This window comes from Parasteatoda tepidariorum, chromosome 1 (assembly GCF_043381705.1).
Source record: "Parasteatoda tepidariorum isolate YZ-2023 chromosome 1, CAS_Ptep_4.0, whole genome shotgun sequence".
NCBI lineage: Eukaryota > Metazoa > Arthropoda > Arachnida > Araneae > Theridiidae > Parasteatoda > Parasteatoda tepidariorum.
Genome location: NC_092204.1, coordinates 12,696,808 through 12,715,265, shown reverse-complemented (window position 1 = coordinate 12,715,265; position 18,458 = coordinate 12,696,808). Strand labels below are relative to the sequence as shown.

At 33.4% G+C, this 18,458-nt stretch overlaps 1 protein-coding gene across 1 annotated transcript in view; it reads right to left on the bottom strand.

The window, feature by feature from the left end:
• Nucleotides 1-18,458, bottom strand: part of LOC107455261 (succinate--hydroxymethylglutarate CoA-transferase) — a 39,251-nt gene that overhangs the window by 6,723 nt on the left and 14,070 nt on the right. The window contains exons 2-9 of the mRNA XM_043045668.1: nt 14,438-14,498; nt 11,683-11,756; nt 10,306-10,388; nt 8,501-8,551; nt 7,767-7,887; nt 7,319-7,554; nt 5,391-5,558; nt 341-438 (exon numbers count right to left, since the gene is read on the bottom strand). Coding sequence (XP_042901602.1) covers nt 341-438; nt 5,391-5,558; nt 7,319-7,554; nt 7,767-7,887; nt 8,501-8,551; nt 10,306-10,388; nt 11,683-11,756; nt 14,438-14,498 — 892 coding nt within the window. The remainder of the gene's footprint in view (nt 1-340; nt 439-5,390; nt 5,559-7,318; nt 7,555-7,766; nt 7,888-8,500; nt 8,552-10,305; nt 10,389-11,682; nt 11,757-14,437; nt 14,499-18,458) is intronic.

Here is an 18,458-nt window from a genome sequence, read left to right as displayed (position 1 = left end):
TGAGAATCAAACTTCTCTTGATGGTTGACCATCATAGTATTAAAGTAGCATTTTCAATCATGAAATGATGGAAGTTTGTTGACATATCGAAAACCATGAACACGTAACGGAAAATTCTGGATGATGGTGGCATCAAAGGATACTGGACCATCATGAATCGCACTGAAACCAACATGAACCCTCAAAATGTTTTGATGGGACCATCAAAAATTTTGACTTGGATAAGATGAAACAATGATGTATGGGTTACCATAAACAAAAACTATTTGTTTTGTAATAATCAAAAATAAAATCAAGATTTGAAACAAAATTTTGAATTCAGGCAGAAAATTGAACTCACATGGTTTGAAGATAACTGGAAAGTTCTTCTCTGTTTTGCATTCTGTCTTGAAATTTCGAATACTTAGGATTCAACGAAAGGTCTGGAACGCTTAGAGCCTATACAAATAAAATAAAGAATGAGGGAAAAGAAATGTTTCAATTTAAAAAAAAAAATAGTGCGTGGAGTCCGTCCGCGCGGAAGAAGTGAAACTTCGTAATGTGGAAATGAAAATAGGAAGGGGTAGAAATTGATTTTTAGTGAAATCATCTTGTTTCTTTAAGACAAACTTTATTAACAATGCTTACAATTCACAATTGATCGCATCTTTTAATTATCATTTTCGAGTGGAGAAATATCCAAATCTATAACATTTACAATGGGATTATGATAACTAAAGTAAGATACGAAATGTTTGAGTTCTATTTTTTCAATATTTCTTTCAAAAACTGCATCAATGGTAGTTCCCTCTTTGGTTGTTGAACCATTCCTACCATTTATCATTTCCAATCCAAATTTGTCTTTAAGGAAGGTTAATAATGTTTTTAATCTTCAGGTAACGAGAAATTCACATTAAAATCTCCTGCAAGGATCACAGGCCGCTCGTTGCCATGGTTTTTTTTAAACGCTTAACGCAACCTTGTTGGAAGTCGCGTTAGAAGTTTCACTTCAAAAATCGTGATCGCTGCCTTACGATCACTGGTTACCCTCCCATTGGTTAAATGCTTTTTTTCTGGTTTAACTTCTATAAGTGCCACAACTTTTCGAATCATGGGTTGCAAAAACTGTCTCAATTGATGTTTGTCGTCGCATTGGTGTTCAAATCCTGGCTATGTACGTGCTTCAAGACCTTCAGTATTCATATTTATATTAAAATCACCGTCAAGACAGTAACTATAAGTTAATAATAAAAAGAATATAAAAATACTTTAAATTATTATTATATAAATACATTAAGAATGACTGCCGGTGAAAATAGAAGGAAAAAAGAATTATAAAAAAATTATCAAACAGCAGCGGTCGCCATAGCAACGCATGCGCACTGTTTACTATTACACTTGAACACAGTTGAAAAGAGTGATGACGTCCAAATAAAGTGCGAACGCCATAAAACACAAAACAAGACCCATTTTGTCAATGGGTAAAATGATTTACTAGAAGAGAATGATAATTCATGTCACAAAGTGTTGAGTGGTCCTGGGCAATATCGGATCTTCACTGTATTTATCGGCAAGAAATATTGAGCGTCACATTAAAGATGCCGATCTGTGTAACATACTGCTTGAAATTTAGATAATTTTAATCTAACAGTTAACTTATAATTTTACACAAAATTCAATACATATATTTTTACTATACCCAGTAACAAGGGTGTTTCATAATGTTGTTGTTGTTATTCATTTGCGTCGCACTAGAGCTGCACAATGGGCTATTGGCGACGGTCTGGGAAACATCCCTGAGGATGATCCGAAGACATGCCATCGCAGTTTTGATCCCCTGCGGAGGGGATGGCACCCCCGCTTCGGTAGCCCCACGACCTGCACGCGAAGTAGAGCACTTTACGGTAGAACAGTTCAACGAGGACCAATACCGCACACCCTCGGTCCCTACGCAGACTGATCCAAATGGTCACCTTCCTGCACACTGACCGCAGCCAGTGATGCTTGACTTCGGTGATCTGCTGGGAACTGTGTCTTAACGATCAGTCCACTGCGGGACGTTTCATAATGAATTTGGACAAAAATACAATTCTGTAATTGAATTACAAATACTACAATTTCTGTTGTTGAATTACGTAGTGCAAATTCTGTAGTTGAGTTATTTTGCCAAAACGAATTAATCTTGCAAAAAAAAAAAATGCATGTTTTATCTGTCGACGGTAAAAAAATTGTTCTGGTTACAAAATCGCCGCTAGAGGCTATGATAATCAGAATTGTGTCCTCTTTCAGGAAGAGACAAGCGTACCGTGTCTTGGAATAAACCGAAACATAGTCGTTTATCGTCGTACAAAGAACTCTCACATCATCACAGCGTCGAACTGTGGATGAAGTAGTTTGAAGACTCAAGGTTGTTTGTATGAGATAAATAGCCGAAGGAGGAACAGCATACAAAATCCCAAATAGGTAAGAATTCATGAAATCAACAAAATCAAAACGTCATGTAAGTTCTGAATTCAATGTGTCTCATACAAAGGTGTGCCTTGTGTTACGAAAAAAATGTCTGTAATGCACAATTAGCCGTCCCGCAGTGGACTGATCGTTAAGACACGGTTCCCAGCAGATCACCGAAGTCAAGTATCACTGGCTGCGGTCAGCGTGCGGGTGGGTGACAACTTGGATCAGTCTGCGTATAGACCGAGGGTGTGCGGTATTGGTCCTCGCTAAACTGTGCTACCGTGAAGTGCTCGACTTCGCTCGCAGGTCGTCGGTCTACCGAAGCGGGGGAGCCATCCCCTCCGCAGAGGATCAAAATTGTGATGGCATGTCTTCGGATCATCCTCCGGGATGTTTCCCAGACCGTCGCCAATAGCCCATTGTGCAGCTCTAGTGCGACGTAAATTAACAACAACAACAGCACAATTAGCCATCTTTTTATTTTGTAAGTTAATTGTTTACCGAGTTTACAGAGGAAACGTAAACATTAGGGAAACCGGAAAGTAATGTCGTTTCGGTGCATCTGATATTTGTTAACAAGATTTTATTTTAATCAATAATGTATTCACCTTCGTTAGCAGCAACCTTTCAATGCAGTATAGAAAATTAATTGAAATGAATCGAAAAATTGAATTGGTTTTTGAGACTAACGAATATTTAATGCGCCGAAACGACATAACTTTCCGGTCCCCCTAATATTTGCCCCAAATTTGTTCGAAATCCAAACTCATCCGAAATCCAATTAAGCATGCTTGTTTGATACCTCTTAGAAGAGAGAAGGCCTTAGCACGAGTTACCATAAGAAAGAAATATGATCCAATCCAAACGTAATGACATTCTTCGTAATAACTCCCACTGCGCAGCTTAGTTGCCCGAAGGAAACGACATTCTCCTTTTTCCGTCCACTGCACAGTTTATGCTCCATACGTCAGACTACTAAATTGATCCGTGCTGAGGCCTTCTCTTCAAGCAGTTCCTCTTCAAGCAGTTCTTCTTCAAGGCTTGTTCCTCTTCAAGCAGAGCTTGTTGTGTTACAGAACCAAATGAATCTCTTTCCTTTCTTCAAATAATAAGAAAAGTTGAGGTAAATGAGTACAGAGAAAACGGTACAATTTAGAGATTCTGACCCATTCTAGTCATGTACATTAGATTCTTTTACTTTACCTTTCAGGTGGTACAAACACTAAGACCTTAAGACAAAACGTACGTTTCCAGCGAAAATTTCCAGAAATAGAATATAGATGGATTATCGACAAGATTTGTGTTTGCCGATGAAATCGTTTTTCATGTTTCTGGCTTAAGTTAATCGCCATAACTTTCAATTCTGAGTCCAAAAAAAATCACATGGGGTAATAAAATAATTTTTTTTCCTCCAATGAGCTGCACAATCGTTCTTGCCGATGAGCAGACCTAGTGCGTTTTCCAGAGGTGGTATCCACTCTTTCAGGACCACCACAATGTTTGAGATACCGTTGGTCATGTTAATTTGGACGTCTAGTTTCTGCCACACTAGATGACAGCTCTGAGACTTTATTTGGATGCTAAAGTGCACAAGGAATTTAATTTTGCCGGAAATGCCAAGAGCCAATAAGGCAGTCCAGGGATCTTTTACATGCCGCATAATCATACGACATGGCCGCTGAGGATTTTCTGCATCCCGAAAATCCGGTGTCTGGGCCGGGGATCGAACCCGCAGACTTGGGCTCAGAAGGCCGACGACAAAACAACTGCGCCACCCAGCCACATAAAATAATATAAGTCTGATTTTTAAGAGGTGCACGTGTTTTGCAATATTTCCAACAGTTTTATTTAAGTCCTTTTTCCAGTAGAAAAAACAGTTAATCAGTTAACTTTCATTAAGATATATTAAAATGGATACGTTCTCTTTTCTAGAAGGTAATGGTCTGAAGCATTTATTTCTCATCATTAATGTCTTCACGATGACTAAATCAATGATTACAACTGTGTAATTTTCTTTTTCATTCTAACCCATACCATCTCAGGGCCCGCGCTAAGGATTTCAAGTTATAAGCCAGTAAAGTAGCCGAATATCAAAAGTATTCGAAAAATTTTCGAAAGTCTTCCCCAAAAGCAAATCTTAAAAAAAAATTTCAATTAATTTTTTCCCATAGAAAACTATTTTACGCTAGTTTGTTTCAGGTTTACTTTATTTGGACCCCATTCTAATTGGTAGAGCGGCGCATCTACCGACAATAACTATAATCGATTAAAAAATACTGATTTGTTTAGAAAAATTCATGTTGACGTAATTTTAATTTCTTTCCAGTGAAAAAAATCATTCGTCAATACTTTCGCCAAAACACATTTTCATTCTCTAAATTTAATTGCATTTGGCGAGAGTGGCGAATACTTAGCCCTGCACTTTACAGACCCAGTACTTTAGAGGACGTACCTCTTCAATTTTTCCAGAAATGCAGGTACTTTGTTTACGTGGCACCAGAGCTGCACAATGGGCTATTGGCGACGGTCTAGGAAACATCTCTGAGGATGATCCAGAGCCATGCCATCACAATTCTGATCCTCTGCAGAGGGGATGGCTCCACCGTTTTGGTAGCTCGACGACCTGCGTGCGAAGTCGAGCACTTTACGGTCGAACAGTTTAACGAGGACCGATACCGCACACCCTCGGTCCCTACGCAGGCTGATCAAAGTGGTCACCCACCCGTACACTGACCGCAAACAGTAATGCTTGACTGCGGTGAGGAACCGCGTCTTTACGATCAGTGCACTCAGGACCTCTTCAGTTCCTTAAAAAAAATTGAGCTGAAATCAGTCTCCGCTTACATAGCACAAGCAGCTTACTTCAAATTGGCTCTATTTTTGTAACTGAAGCTGTGTTAGAGGATAGATGCAGATTTCAGTGAACATCCTGTTATATGCTCACTCGAAATACTCACTTCACAGACATCTTTGAATCTTTCATCAGAGAGGCATGCCAGAGAAAAGTAGCCGTCCTTGGTTTTGAATGCCTGGTAGGGAGCAAGAACATCACTCAAGGTTCCCCTTCGGTTGATTTCGACCCCATCATTCAGGACAAAATTTGCGGCGAAGTTAAGTGTTGACAACTACAAAACAATGCGCCATATTATTGCCAGTTGACCTTAAGTTGAAAAAATTAAGCCGAACTAGTCATACTTGGAGCATAAGACTAAATTGAAAAACTTAGTGGATTTCAAAATTGCATTTTAGTGGATTTGGATTTCATTTTTTGTTGAAAATTTTAGAAAGGGAATATAAAACAGTGGGTGACTTCCCACTTAATCAAGTTTAGCAACAGGTGTGTGACGCCACAAGAGGGATTAAAAAGGGTTCTAGTTCAATTCTCCTAGTTCACCCAATCAGGTCGTACTTCATGTATGAGATGATTGGTCTGTCCCATTCAATCGTCCTAGTTCACCCGATCAAGCCGTAATTCATGTGTGAGATGATTGGTCTTACACATTCGATTCTCCTAGTTCACCCAATCAGGTCGTAATTCAGGTGTGAGATGATTGGTCGTTCACATTCAATTCTCCTAGTTCACCCGATCAGGCCGTAATTCATGTGTGAGATGATTGGTCTTTTATGCCATGTATTTTTTTCTATCAACGTGACTACGAAAACAAGTCATCACATACATCAATTACTGCCTATCCTATAAAGGTTACGCTTGGTAGCGGGTTAGGTTCTCTATGTAACGTGAATGCGAATTAGTTCCATCAGGAAGTCCTCAGGGAAGGCAAGTTTATCCCAATGCTTGATCCAGGAGTTCCCTTGTCTCCTGGGTTAGATTGAAAATTTCAAGGCTACAGAGTTGAACAATGATAGTCTTAAACCAAAGATGTATAGACTGTTATAAATCGAATTAAAATGTCCTACCAAGGTGAGTCTGACGATTTTAAGAATATTATAAATTTGAAGACACTTTCCTAAGGCTAAGCAAAAGGTTAACGGAAGTCAAATCAACGTATGCTTGCATTAGGATGCTCAGAAGTAATGTGCACAGGCTAATGCAAACGTATGGAAATTTGCCTCCCAACATGCCTCTTTACAATGTTTTACAATGTTTTTCTTTCACAGTGTTTTATACTTAGAATCAACATATTTTTAAACATGGTAAACTGACGCTCTTGTTTTAATTGTCATTTAACAGGCTTCTCTCCTTGCCACCTTGGAGTTTGGGATGAATTTTTGATATTCATTTTCTTGTAGTATTTTTTTTTTAACAGATTCTTAATAGAAGAAAATTATTTGACTTTTGTAGTGAAATTTTTTAAACATACACCCTCCTCGGATACTTGCATATTGGATTTTTCACTTGACGTTTTTTATTCTCAACAAACTTTTAAATGTAGAATATTATTTGACAGCATAATTTGTATTCATAAAATAATGGAAAATACAGGCTTTACTTTATTAGATTAAGAAATAGTACTTGATAAGCCTTAAAAATCTCTCAAACATTTAGAGGGAAAAAATTATGTGATCAGCAATGCTTTAATGCCGGAAAGATTTCACGTGGTCAGGAAGTTTAATTCAGAGGGGTTTTATAGAATGCCATCGAGTGAGATTTTATTCTATAAGTATAAACTGAAAAAGTCTGTTTTCCGAAAGCTTTGTCTTCTCATGAAATAACGCTTTTTTGTGAAGAATATGTAATTTTGATTAGGTAAGTCTTAAAATGGTGACAATAAGAAGAAAAGCCACAGTTTTGTGAAAAAGTTATAAAAATAATGATTTTGAAGCTTGTTATTGTTTCGTATTATCACTTAATATGAACCTTATTACGAATTTCATAATAATAATAATAATAATAATCACTGCTAGAATTGATTAAGGATTTTACCTGACAGCTCAACAGATCACACTCTATAGTTGTCCCTTTACCAGTCTTTGCTCGCTGCAGTAAAGCGGCCATGATTGCTGCATGGGCATAGGTACCAGTAATAAAATCTGTAATGGGAACTTGAACTGAGCATGGCTCTCCATCTTTTGGTCCGGTGATGTGCAAGAAACCGCCGATTGAAGCAGCTATGAGATCAACACCCGGACGAGAGCTATACGGACCAGTCTGTCCAAATCCTGTTAAATTGTAAATGTTCGACTAAATGTTAATTTGTCACCCGTAAAAACGGCAGATTTCGATATTGATTATATTCACTAACGATATATTCATTACAAGTAAGTAAGTTCATTCAAGTAACACTAAGAAAACCATCGTAAAAAACAAAAAGGTTAGTAGCGACGAGCAAGACTATTGAAAATATCGTTAAAAACACAATTCATATGCTAACCTGATATGGAACAATAAATTAAATGAGGTGCAATTGATTTCAGTTGCTCGTATCCTAATCCCAATTTCTTCATCTTGCCCGGAATGACATTTTCAACAAAAATATCACTTTCTTTAGCAAGCTACAAAGGATAAGAACAATTTGAAGGAGCATGACATAAGTCCTAAAAAATAATATATATATATAAACATATGCCAAAGCCCGAGTTCGGCCACTTCGCGAATTGGCCGGCCAGATCACGAAGTGGCATGCTGGGAGGATCAGTCAAAGTTGGAAGAAAAAATCATTGGCAAGCATTATTGGCTCTGTATAACCATAACTTCATTCTTTAAAAATTATTAGCTGCGGTGGGATGTGGCTATTTGAGACATAGTAAAAAATTAAATTTTTTAAATTTTACTTTAAAAACGTGTCTATTTCTTATATTTTTAAATTAGAAGATTCATATTTTTAAATTAAAAAAGAAAACAAAAGGAAAAAGGAAGAAAACAAATTAACTTTTTAATAAAACAAATATTAAAAAATTGTGGTCTCACCGTACCACCCGGCATGTGAAGAAGCATACAGCTAAAAAAAATTTTTCTGTGAAGTAAAAGTTATTAGAAATACTAAAGACATCGCGTTTTGGCTGGAACATCGCAGCCACTTCGTGAAATGGCCGGCCAAAGTAGAATATTCATTTTATTTATGAAATAGTGACATGATTTACGTTCAAAATCAAGTTATTTCCTTACTTCTTCAATGAGTTTCCTACCCTCTGGTCTCTTGATATCAACAGCAATGCCCTAAAAACGAGAGAAATTCTTTTCAAAAATATTTGTCAATCGTGCAAGTAGAAATAACAGTCACTTAAACATTTAAAATCGCTCAAAATAGAAACGGAAAAAATTAATAATAAATAATGAAAATGTGGTATTATTAATAAATAATGAATATATGATATTAACAATAAATATTAGCTTCATACATCTTGGCCAAATTACGCGTGTCATTACTGCGCGAAACTTCATGTAGTGATGCTGTATAGTGCTGGAGAAACTTGTAAATACAGTGAAACCTCTTGGGTTCGACCACTTTCTATTCCACAGTTAAATGGTTGTTAATGGAGGTTGGTCGTTCTCCATTGACTTCAAAATATCTAAGGTGCATAATTTTGTGTAAAAGACTCAGTGTCATTTTCTTGGTGCGGAAATTCCACTTGTGTTGGCTTCATGAAAATCGGATCGCTGGATAAAAATTAGCATCCATATAAATGATCCCTAATTATGTGTAAAAAAGATTTACCAATTATGAAAGATAGAACTATTTTATGTAAGTAAACAATTAAGTTTTTTGCTTAAGTTTGCATTTAATTTTTTACCATAAAAATTAGTTAGCTTTTAAAAAAATAAGAAGAGGATTGTTTGCTTGAGATGCTTAGGTTTTTTCAAAAAAAAAAAACTTTTTTTTTAATTAATTTTCAACTTCAAAAAAATAATAGTTTTTCGCATCGTCTTAACTGGAACATAAGGTTGTTAATTTCTAACAGGGATTGTCAAAAAGAGCTCTCAAAATAAGAGTCACACACAAATATTTTGAATACATTTGAATCTAGTTATTTATTTTGTTAATGTTTTCATATTTTTTCGTGTTTTCTTATTTGACCTTTTTCGCATTTGGTGCGGAGGTTTTCCGGGTCGCTAGAGAAGGTTGCCTTCACCATAAACTCCATGGAAAAAATTACGGGCCCCCCAAAAGTGGTCGTAAAGAGAAGAGGTCGCTACACAGAGGTGGTCTTTCCTGGTGGTTTCACTGTATCAAGGTACACAGAAAAAATACAAGGTGTACAAGGAAATATGAAATTTTAACTCTTGATAATAAATTCGAGAATTATTCACCACTAAACTTGAACGTCACGTGGGCCGCCATGCACCTTAGAATAAGGCAACAAAAACTTGATTGAAAGAGAATTTCTATTGGAGAAATAAATACTGAATATTTTATCAAAATTCCAACTTGTTCGGAAATAAAAAGAATTTCGGAAATTAATAAAATTCGCTGGCAGCAGCTAGTGTAGCATAATTTTGTCATTCTGAGTATGCTTGTTACTATATATATATAGTTCTTCTCTGTTTTGCATTCTGTCTTGAAATTTCGAATACTTAGGATTCAACGAAAGGTCTGGAACGCTTAGAGCCTATACAAATAAAATAAAGAATGAGGGAAAAGAAATGTTTCAATTTAAAAAAAAAAATAGTGCGTGGAGTCCGTCCGCGCGGAAGAAGTGAAACTTCGTAATGTGGAAATGAAAATAGGAAGGGGTAGAAATTGATTTTTAGTGAAATCATCTTGTTTCTTTAAGACAAACTTTATTAACAATGCTTACAATTCACAATTGATCGCATCTTTTAATTATCATTTTCGAGTGGNATATATATATATATATGTCTCTTAAAATATCCTCTGAGTAGCTTGTAAATAAAATTGCCAAAATACTACCTGGAATAGTCGTGTCATGTATAATATTAAGCAAAAATTCCCAACTCCATTTCATCCATACCTTTTTATTTCTGTTGATTGACATGTAAACTACGCTTTCATCTTTTATAAAAGTTGTTCCAAAGTTGCGAGTTTCATCTCCACCTGCAAATAACAGTTCAATTTACATTTTTGATACCTACATGCTAAAGGGGGATATACAATTAGTACCACAGAACCTATATTACGTACCTACGTACGTTAAAATCACTTACATGTCATATACAGCATGCAAAAAAAGGGAACATTTGGAATAACTTTTGATCTTATGTGCGAATTTTAGGAATAAATAAAATAATGGTAAGGCATGGCTAATTTGACAGACTTATTTTTGCTTTAATTCTCTAGCTCAATGCGTAACTAAGTAATTTTTATTTTGAACTATTATTTACCCTCCCATAAATAAACTATCAACGAAACAGCTTATCTACCAGTTTTATCTCTTTCACCCTGATTGTGGCTACCCTGAGAATGCGTATACGCATGATTCGCATTTCACCCGTATAAATATGATTCGCATTTCACCCGTATACCTATGATTCGCATTTCACCCGTATACGTATGATTCGAAGAGGTTCACTATGTTGTTATTGTCGTAGGCCATTAAGGCAAGGGGAAGGATTGCTCTTGTTTTCTAGTGGCAGCATCTATGGACAAGAGTTTTACTTCTACCACACCCATACGTTAATGCCGTTTATAGGGTGAAGCCTTTCATAGATTTATTCATTCATCCACACATCTTAATTTTGACCAGAAATAGAGAAAGATGAATCTCTAATTCAGCAAAGGTATAATTTGTTATGGGAACATGGGAGACTTCGTGACCCGACAGATTTAACGTGTAACATCACCATTTACCACACGGGAAGTCTTCGGCCGGCTGGATTTGAATTCCGTTCTCACGAACGCGAGTCTAGTGCTCTACCAACCAGGCTGTCCTGACCCCGAGGTTCACAATAAATCGTTTAAGTGGTGGGAAGATTAAAAAAAATTTCCTATTTGGTTTTTCTTCACTAACAGCGGAAAAGTTTTCTTCGAAAAGCATAAAGTTAGACCATGCCTCTCTCTCAGTCTCCCCCCCCCCCCTGTCCCGAACCTTCAAACCGAAAGAAATGTTGACATCCAATATAATAGTTGAACGCAATCAAAGAAAACTTTGACGTGTAAATACCATCCGCTAATACAATTACACGCAGTCATGGTAAATGTAGACGTGCAAATACCATCTGATTGTACAGTTATACAAAATGAAAGAAATGTTGACATACGACATAATAGTTGAACACAATAAAAGTAAAGGTAACACTGCTTAAAAGGACTAGAAAAACATGAATAGCGGTATTAAGAAAAGAGTTTTTCTGTAAATGATATTATAATTGATACTGTGTAAATAACTTACTTGGAGGTTCTACTTTTATAACTTCCGCCCCGAGGTCTCCTAACAGCATAGTACAAAAAGGGCCAGCTACAATTCTAAATAATAGTCAATTAAAGTTTATCAAAAATACATACTATTCATACTAGAGAATTTTTTTAAAAGAAAATTATGAATAAGTTTTATAATTAACAGTTTAGCTCTTTATTTTTGCATAAAAATAGATTTGAATATTAAGAAAAGATTGGTATAATTAAACGTTTAAAAAAAAGCTATGTAGTAAATTTTACTGTTTTTTATTTTATGTTCATTGTTTGGTTATTCATTTTAATTTATTGATTGTTTTGATTGTTGAAGTTTTATAATTTACAGTTTAGCTCTTTATTTTTGTATAAAAATAGACTTGAATATTAAAAAAAGATTGGTATAATTAAACGTTTAAAAAAAAAAGCTATGTAGTAAATTTTACTGTTTTTTATTTTATGTTCATTGTTTGGTTATTCATTTTAATTTATTGATTGTTTTGATTGTTGAAGTTTTATAATTAACAGTTTAGCTCTTTATTTTTGTATAAAAATAGACTTGAATATTAAGAAAAGATTGGTATAATTAAACGTTTAAAAAAAAAGTTATGTAGTAAATTTTACTGTTTTTTATTTTATGTTCATTGTTTGGTTATTCATTTTAATTTATTGATTGTTTTGATTGTTGAAGTTTTATAATAAACAGTTTAGCTTTCTATTTGTGTATAAAAATAGACTAGAATATTAAGAAAATATTGATATAATTAAACATTAAATAAAAAGCTATGTGGTAAATTTTACTGTTTTATATTTTACATTTATTTTTGGTTATTTATTTTAAATAATTTATTTATTTATTTTTCTTTTAATAAAGAGACCCATTTTCTTGTAGATTAATTCTTCGAAAATTCGATTTTCAAATCAATAAGTAGCCATAATAAGAAGTTTAAAATAGTAATGAATCTAGAATCGCAAAACATTACAAATTTATTTGAATTATTTGAAATAATACCTACGGACATTGTATGTTGCTATTAAGCATTATAAAAAGTAGGCTTTGATATGAATTTAGCAATGATGTTCGCCACAACAATTAATAGCAATTATTGAATTAGTTTGAATGTTTTTAGTAGACATTGACTGGTTTCAACTGCCACTCAGTTTAGAAAAAAAAATTATTTTCTTTTAGTCTTTTATCGAGCTGCGGTGTTACATAATTAGTATTAAACGTTAAAAAAATTCGTTCGGTTAAAGAAAGTGAACTGTTAAACATTAAAAAAAAACTGTTAATCAATTAGGAACATTTCTCATAATTTTATTCTTAAATTGTTTTTCAGCTATCCCTCTTCTTTTTTTATCAGTAAGTTTAATAAAAGTCGCCTGACAATTAATTTATTTGATCTTCCTAAATCCATACCAATAACATATGAATTGTTTTTTCAACAAGGGCAAGTAAAGTGGTGACTTCGTTTGAAAGTTATATACTTGTATAGGACTAACTGACTTTTCATTTTGAAAGGGATGAGGAAATAAAACAAATTACCGATTCATTTCGAGAATTCTTACACCGAGAACGGAAACATCTGTGAGAGTGCTTACAAATTATGTAACTCACTTCTATTTACAGATCCTATAAGTCAGGGGTGTCAAACTAAAAAGCTAACTTGGGCCAAATAAACAATGCTTAACGTTAGGTGGGCCGCAAAAAAAAAATCAATGTTCATAGAAACAAATATTTTTATTTTGAATAGTACATTGTAATAAACATATATAGAGTTAAATTATTGTTTGATACTCTTCTCTGCTACTATGTCGGGGGAAATTTTATTGGCCGAGACTACTTTCAAAATTGACCCAACGTGAGCGTTATTAATACGGTTTCGGACCGGAGATTTATTTCCATTCATAGCAGAAAATAATTGCTCACACTGATAAGTACTTCCAAACATGGAAATAATTTCATATGCGAATTTTCGAGTATTTTCAAACCTTGCTGGTAAATACTTGTAAAATTTAGGCACACCCTCTTCAATAAATTTTGCCTTCAAATTTGAGTCGCACTGAGTCTCAATCACTTTCATTTGCATATAACTGGGTACTGAGTCAATATTTATTGAGAAAATCGAAGAAAACAAACAAAATTTGACTTCCAAAGAATTAAAATCTTTAAACATTGTTTCAAATTCTGTTCTGATTGGAAATTTTTTCTGCGTATTTTTGATACGATCCCTGGAAGGCAAGGTGCCGCAAGCCAATTAGAATGTTACATTTTAGCGTGTACAATTTAAAATGATCCGAATAGTTTATAAATAAAGTATATTATACTAATTTTATATGCTAGTTTCCTTTTTAATTCACATTTCTATTTTATTTTTACTTTGCGTCGGATATATTGACTGGGCCGCAAAAATGTTCATTTCGGGCAGCGAGTTTGACACCCCTGCTATAAGCCATTTTAAACACATTGACAAAGAATTATTCTAACTCAATGCATTTTTTTAAAAATTTTGTTTGTTTTGTTTCTCGATATAGCTTGCAAAATAAATAACATAGACGATACGCAGGTAAACCAAAATACTACCNAAAAAAAAAAAAAAAAAAAAAAAAAAAAAACTATGCCATACTAAATATGAAAAAAAGTAGGGGAGAAAAATCGATGTGGTGGTCCCGTTTACAAGTACCACTCGAGAACAAACTGATTTTTTCTTTAAAAAGAAAATAGGAAACAGAAGAGTTATCTATGATTAAAAACTTACCGACTCATATCAAGAATTCTGATACCTGATAGGGGACCATCTTTGGCGGAACTTACAGATCCTGCAACAAAAAAAATTTACGTATACAATTATATGGTTTTAAAATAGTTAAATAAAACTTCATACACAAGTCATTTAAAGGAGTGGGGATATGAACTTAAGTCACGGTCATTCACTATTTTTAACTTTGCTGTGGCAACTGTTCTTAACGGCAATTTTTATTAATTTTATCCAATGATAGTATCATGCTTTTCGAATCTTGATACAGAAAATGAATTAAAAAGTTGCCTTGAATGTATTTAAAAGTTTTTTTTTTTAAGAAACTAGGAGGCTTGCCCCCATGCTATCTCAGCTCACCAACCTCCGTATTTGTTTCTGATTCATCATTTTTTCTAAAAACACCAAACAAAAAAAAACATTAGTATTTATTTCTTAACGGCAATTTTTATTAAATTTATCCAATGATAGTATCATGCTTTGCGAATCTTGATATAGAAAATGCATTAAAAAGTTGCTTCAAATGTATTAAAAAGTTTTTTTTTTTTTACTTAAGAAATTAGGAGGCTCGCCTCCCTGGTATCTCCGCTCACCAATCTCCGTATTTGTTTCTGATTCATCATTTTTTGTAAAAACACCAAACAAACAAAAAAACATTATTTATTTCTTAACTGCAATTTTTATTAAATTTGCCCAATGATGGTATGATGCTTTGCGAATCTTCATATAGAAAATGTATTAAAAAGTTTCTTTTATTTAAGAAACTAGGAGGTTCTCCCTCCTGCTATCTCCGTTCACAAACCTCCGTATTTGTTTCTGATTCATCATTTTTTGTAAAAACACCAAACAAAAAAAAACATTATTATTTATTTCTTAACGGCAATTTTTATTAAATTTGCCCAATGATGGTATGATGCTTTGCGAATCTTCATATAGAAAATGTATTAAAAAGTTTTTTTTATTTAAGAAACTAGGAGGTTCTCCCTCCTGCTATCTCCGTTCACAAACCTCCGTATTTGTTTCTGATTCATCATTTTTTGTAAAAACACCAAACAAAAAAAAACATTATTATTTATTTCTTAACGGCAATTTTTATTAAATTTGCCCAATGATGGTATGATGCTTTGCGAATCTTCATATAGAAAATGTATTAAAAAGTTTTTTTTATTTAAGAAACTAGGAGGTTCTCCCTCCTGCTATCTCCGTTCACAAACCTCCGTATTTGTTTCTGATTCATCATTTTTTGTAAAAACACCAAACAAAAAAAAACATTATTATTTATTTCTTAACGGCAATTTTTATTAAATTTGCCCAATGATGGTATGATGCTTTGCGAATCTTCATATAGAAAATGTATTAAAAAGTTTTTTTTATTTAAGAAACTAGGAGGTTCTCCCTCCTGCTATCTCCGTTCACAAACCTCCGTATTTGTTTCTGATTCATCATTTTTTGTAAAAACACCAAACAAAAAAAAACATTATTATTTATTTCTTAACGGCAATTTTTATTAAATTTGCCCAATGATGGTATGATGCTTTGCGAATCTTCATATAGAAAATGTATTAAAAAGTTTTTTTTATTTAAGAAACTAGGAGGCTCGCCCCCCTGGTATCTCCGCTCACCAATCTCCGTATTTGTTTCTAATTCATCATTTTTTGTAAAAACACCAAACAAACAAAAAAACATTATTTATTTCTTAACGGCAATTTTAATTAAATTTGCCCAATGATGGTATGATGCTTTGCGAATCTTCATATCGAAAATGTATTAAAAAGTTTTTTTTATTTAAGAAACTAGGAGGTTCTCCCTCCTGTTATCTCCGTTCACAAACCTCCGTATTTGTTTCTGATTCATCATTTTTTGTAAAAACACCAAACAAAAAAAAACATTATTATTTATTTCTTAACGGCAATTTTTATTAAATTTATCCAATGATAGTATCATGCTTTGCGAATCTTGATATAGAAAATGCTTTAAAAAGTTGCTTCAAATGTATTAAAAAGTTTTTTTTTTATTTAAGAAACTAGGAGGCTCTCCCTCCTGCTATCTCCGTTCACAAACCTCCGTATTTGTTTCTGATTCATCATTTTTTGTAAAAACACCAAACAAAAAAAAACATTATTATTTATTTCTTAACGGCAATTTTTATTAAATTTGCCCAATGATGGTATGATGCTTTGCGAATCTTCATATAGAAAATGTATTAAAAAGTTTTTTTTATTTAAGAAACTAGGAGGTTCTCCCTCCTGCTATCTCCGTTCACAAACCTCCATATTTGTTTCTGATTCATCATTTTTTGTAAAAACACCAAACAAAAAAAAAACATTATTATTTATTTCTTAACGGCAATTTTTGTTAAATTTATCCAATGATAGTATCATGCTTTGCGAATCTTGATATAGAAAATGCATTAAAAAGTTGCTTCAAATGTAATAAAAAGTTTTTTTTTTTTTATTTAAGAAACTAGGAGGCTCGCCCCCCTTGTATCTCCGCTCACCAATCTCCGTATTTGTTTCTGATTCATAATTTTTTGTAAAAACACCAAACAAACAAAAAAACATTATTTATTTCTTAACGGCAATTTTAATTAAATTTGCCCAATGATGGTATGATGCTTTGCGAATCTTCATATAGAAAATGTATTAAAAAGTTTTTTTTATTTAAGAAACTAGGAGGTTCTCCCTCCTGCTATCTCCGTTCACAAACCTCCGTATTTGTTCCTGATTCATCATTTTTTGTAAAAACACCAAACAAAAAAAAAAACATTATTATTTATTTCTTAACGGCAATTTTTATTAAATTTGCCTAATGATGGTATGATGCTTTGCGAATCTTCATATAGAAAATGTATTAAAAAGTTTTTTTTATTTAAGAAACTAGGAGGTTCTCCCTCCTGCTATCTCCGTTCACAAACCTCCGTATTTGTTTCTGATTCATCATTTTTTGTAAAAAAACCAAACAAAAAAAACATTGTTATTTATTTTTTAACTTCAATTTGTATTAAATTTACCCAATGATAGTATCATGCTTTGCGAATCTTGATATAGAAAATGCATTAAAAAGCTGCTTTAAATGATTGAAAAGTTTTTTTATTTAAGGAACTAGGAGGTTCTCCCTCCTGCTATCTGCACTCACCAATCTCCGTATTTGTTTCTGATTCATCATTTTTTGTGAAAACATTGTAAAAACACCAAAAAAAATATTATTATTTATTTGTTTTTTATGTTAGGAAAAATTTAAAATTAAGCGATTGAGAACCGTTAAGGCAGTGGTAGCAACCCTATGACCTATGGGTCATATACTAACCCACCAAGGGTTAAATGAAATACCCAAAAAATGAAATTAACATAAAAGGCTCGAAACTTTCAAACACCCAACTGATCAAACTATTAGAACCATATTTTACAGATTGCGGTTTCTCCCATATTTCCGTTGAAAAGGACATACGTTTATTCAGAGAGTCTGATTTCGTAACTTAAAATATCGTGGACAAAGGAAAAATCGTGCATTTAAAATAAACATTAGAGCGATTAAGATTGTATCTTGAAACGTGACAATCCGCTCACTTGATCAAAGGTTATTCAGGTGTTACTGAAATCGTTTCTTTAATACGGAATAGAGCGAGTTTACTTTTTGACTGTTTGCTTTTACGTCATTGATGAATAAACGATTTTAGTCTGGCTCAATGGTTGGATTTTAGTCTGGCTCTTTAAAATACTAAATTCGTTCAATCAGTTTCTAACCATTGCAGTTTAACAGTACTTTTTTTATAAGTATGCCGCAGAGGTTTGCATAGTAAATTTACAGAATCTGGCAAATTTTATTCCTGTAAAATTACGTAGTCTTACACATTTGATTTCTGTTAGTTTACAGAAAATTACTTCATGTGTGTAAAATTATACAGTTTTACTGTAAATAGTTTTAGGTATTTTAAGAAAATATTTGTGTTTATTAACTCTACAATTTTGCATAAGACTCCTAATAAATGAACTATTTCAATTTATATATATATATATATATACTA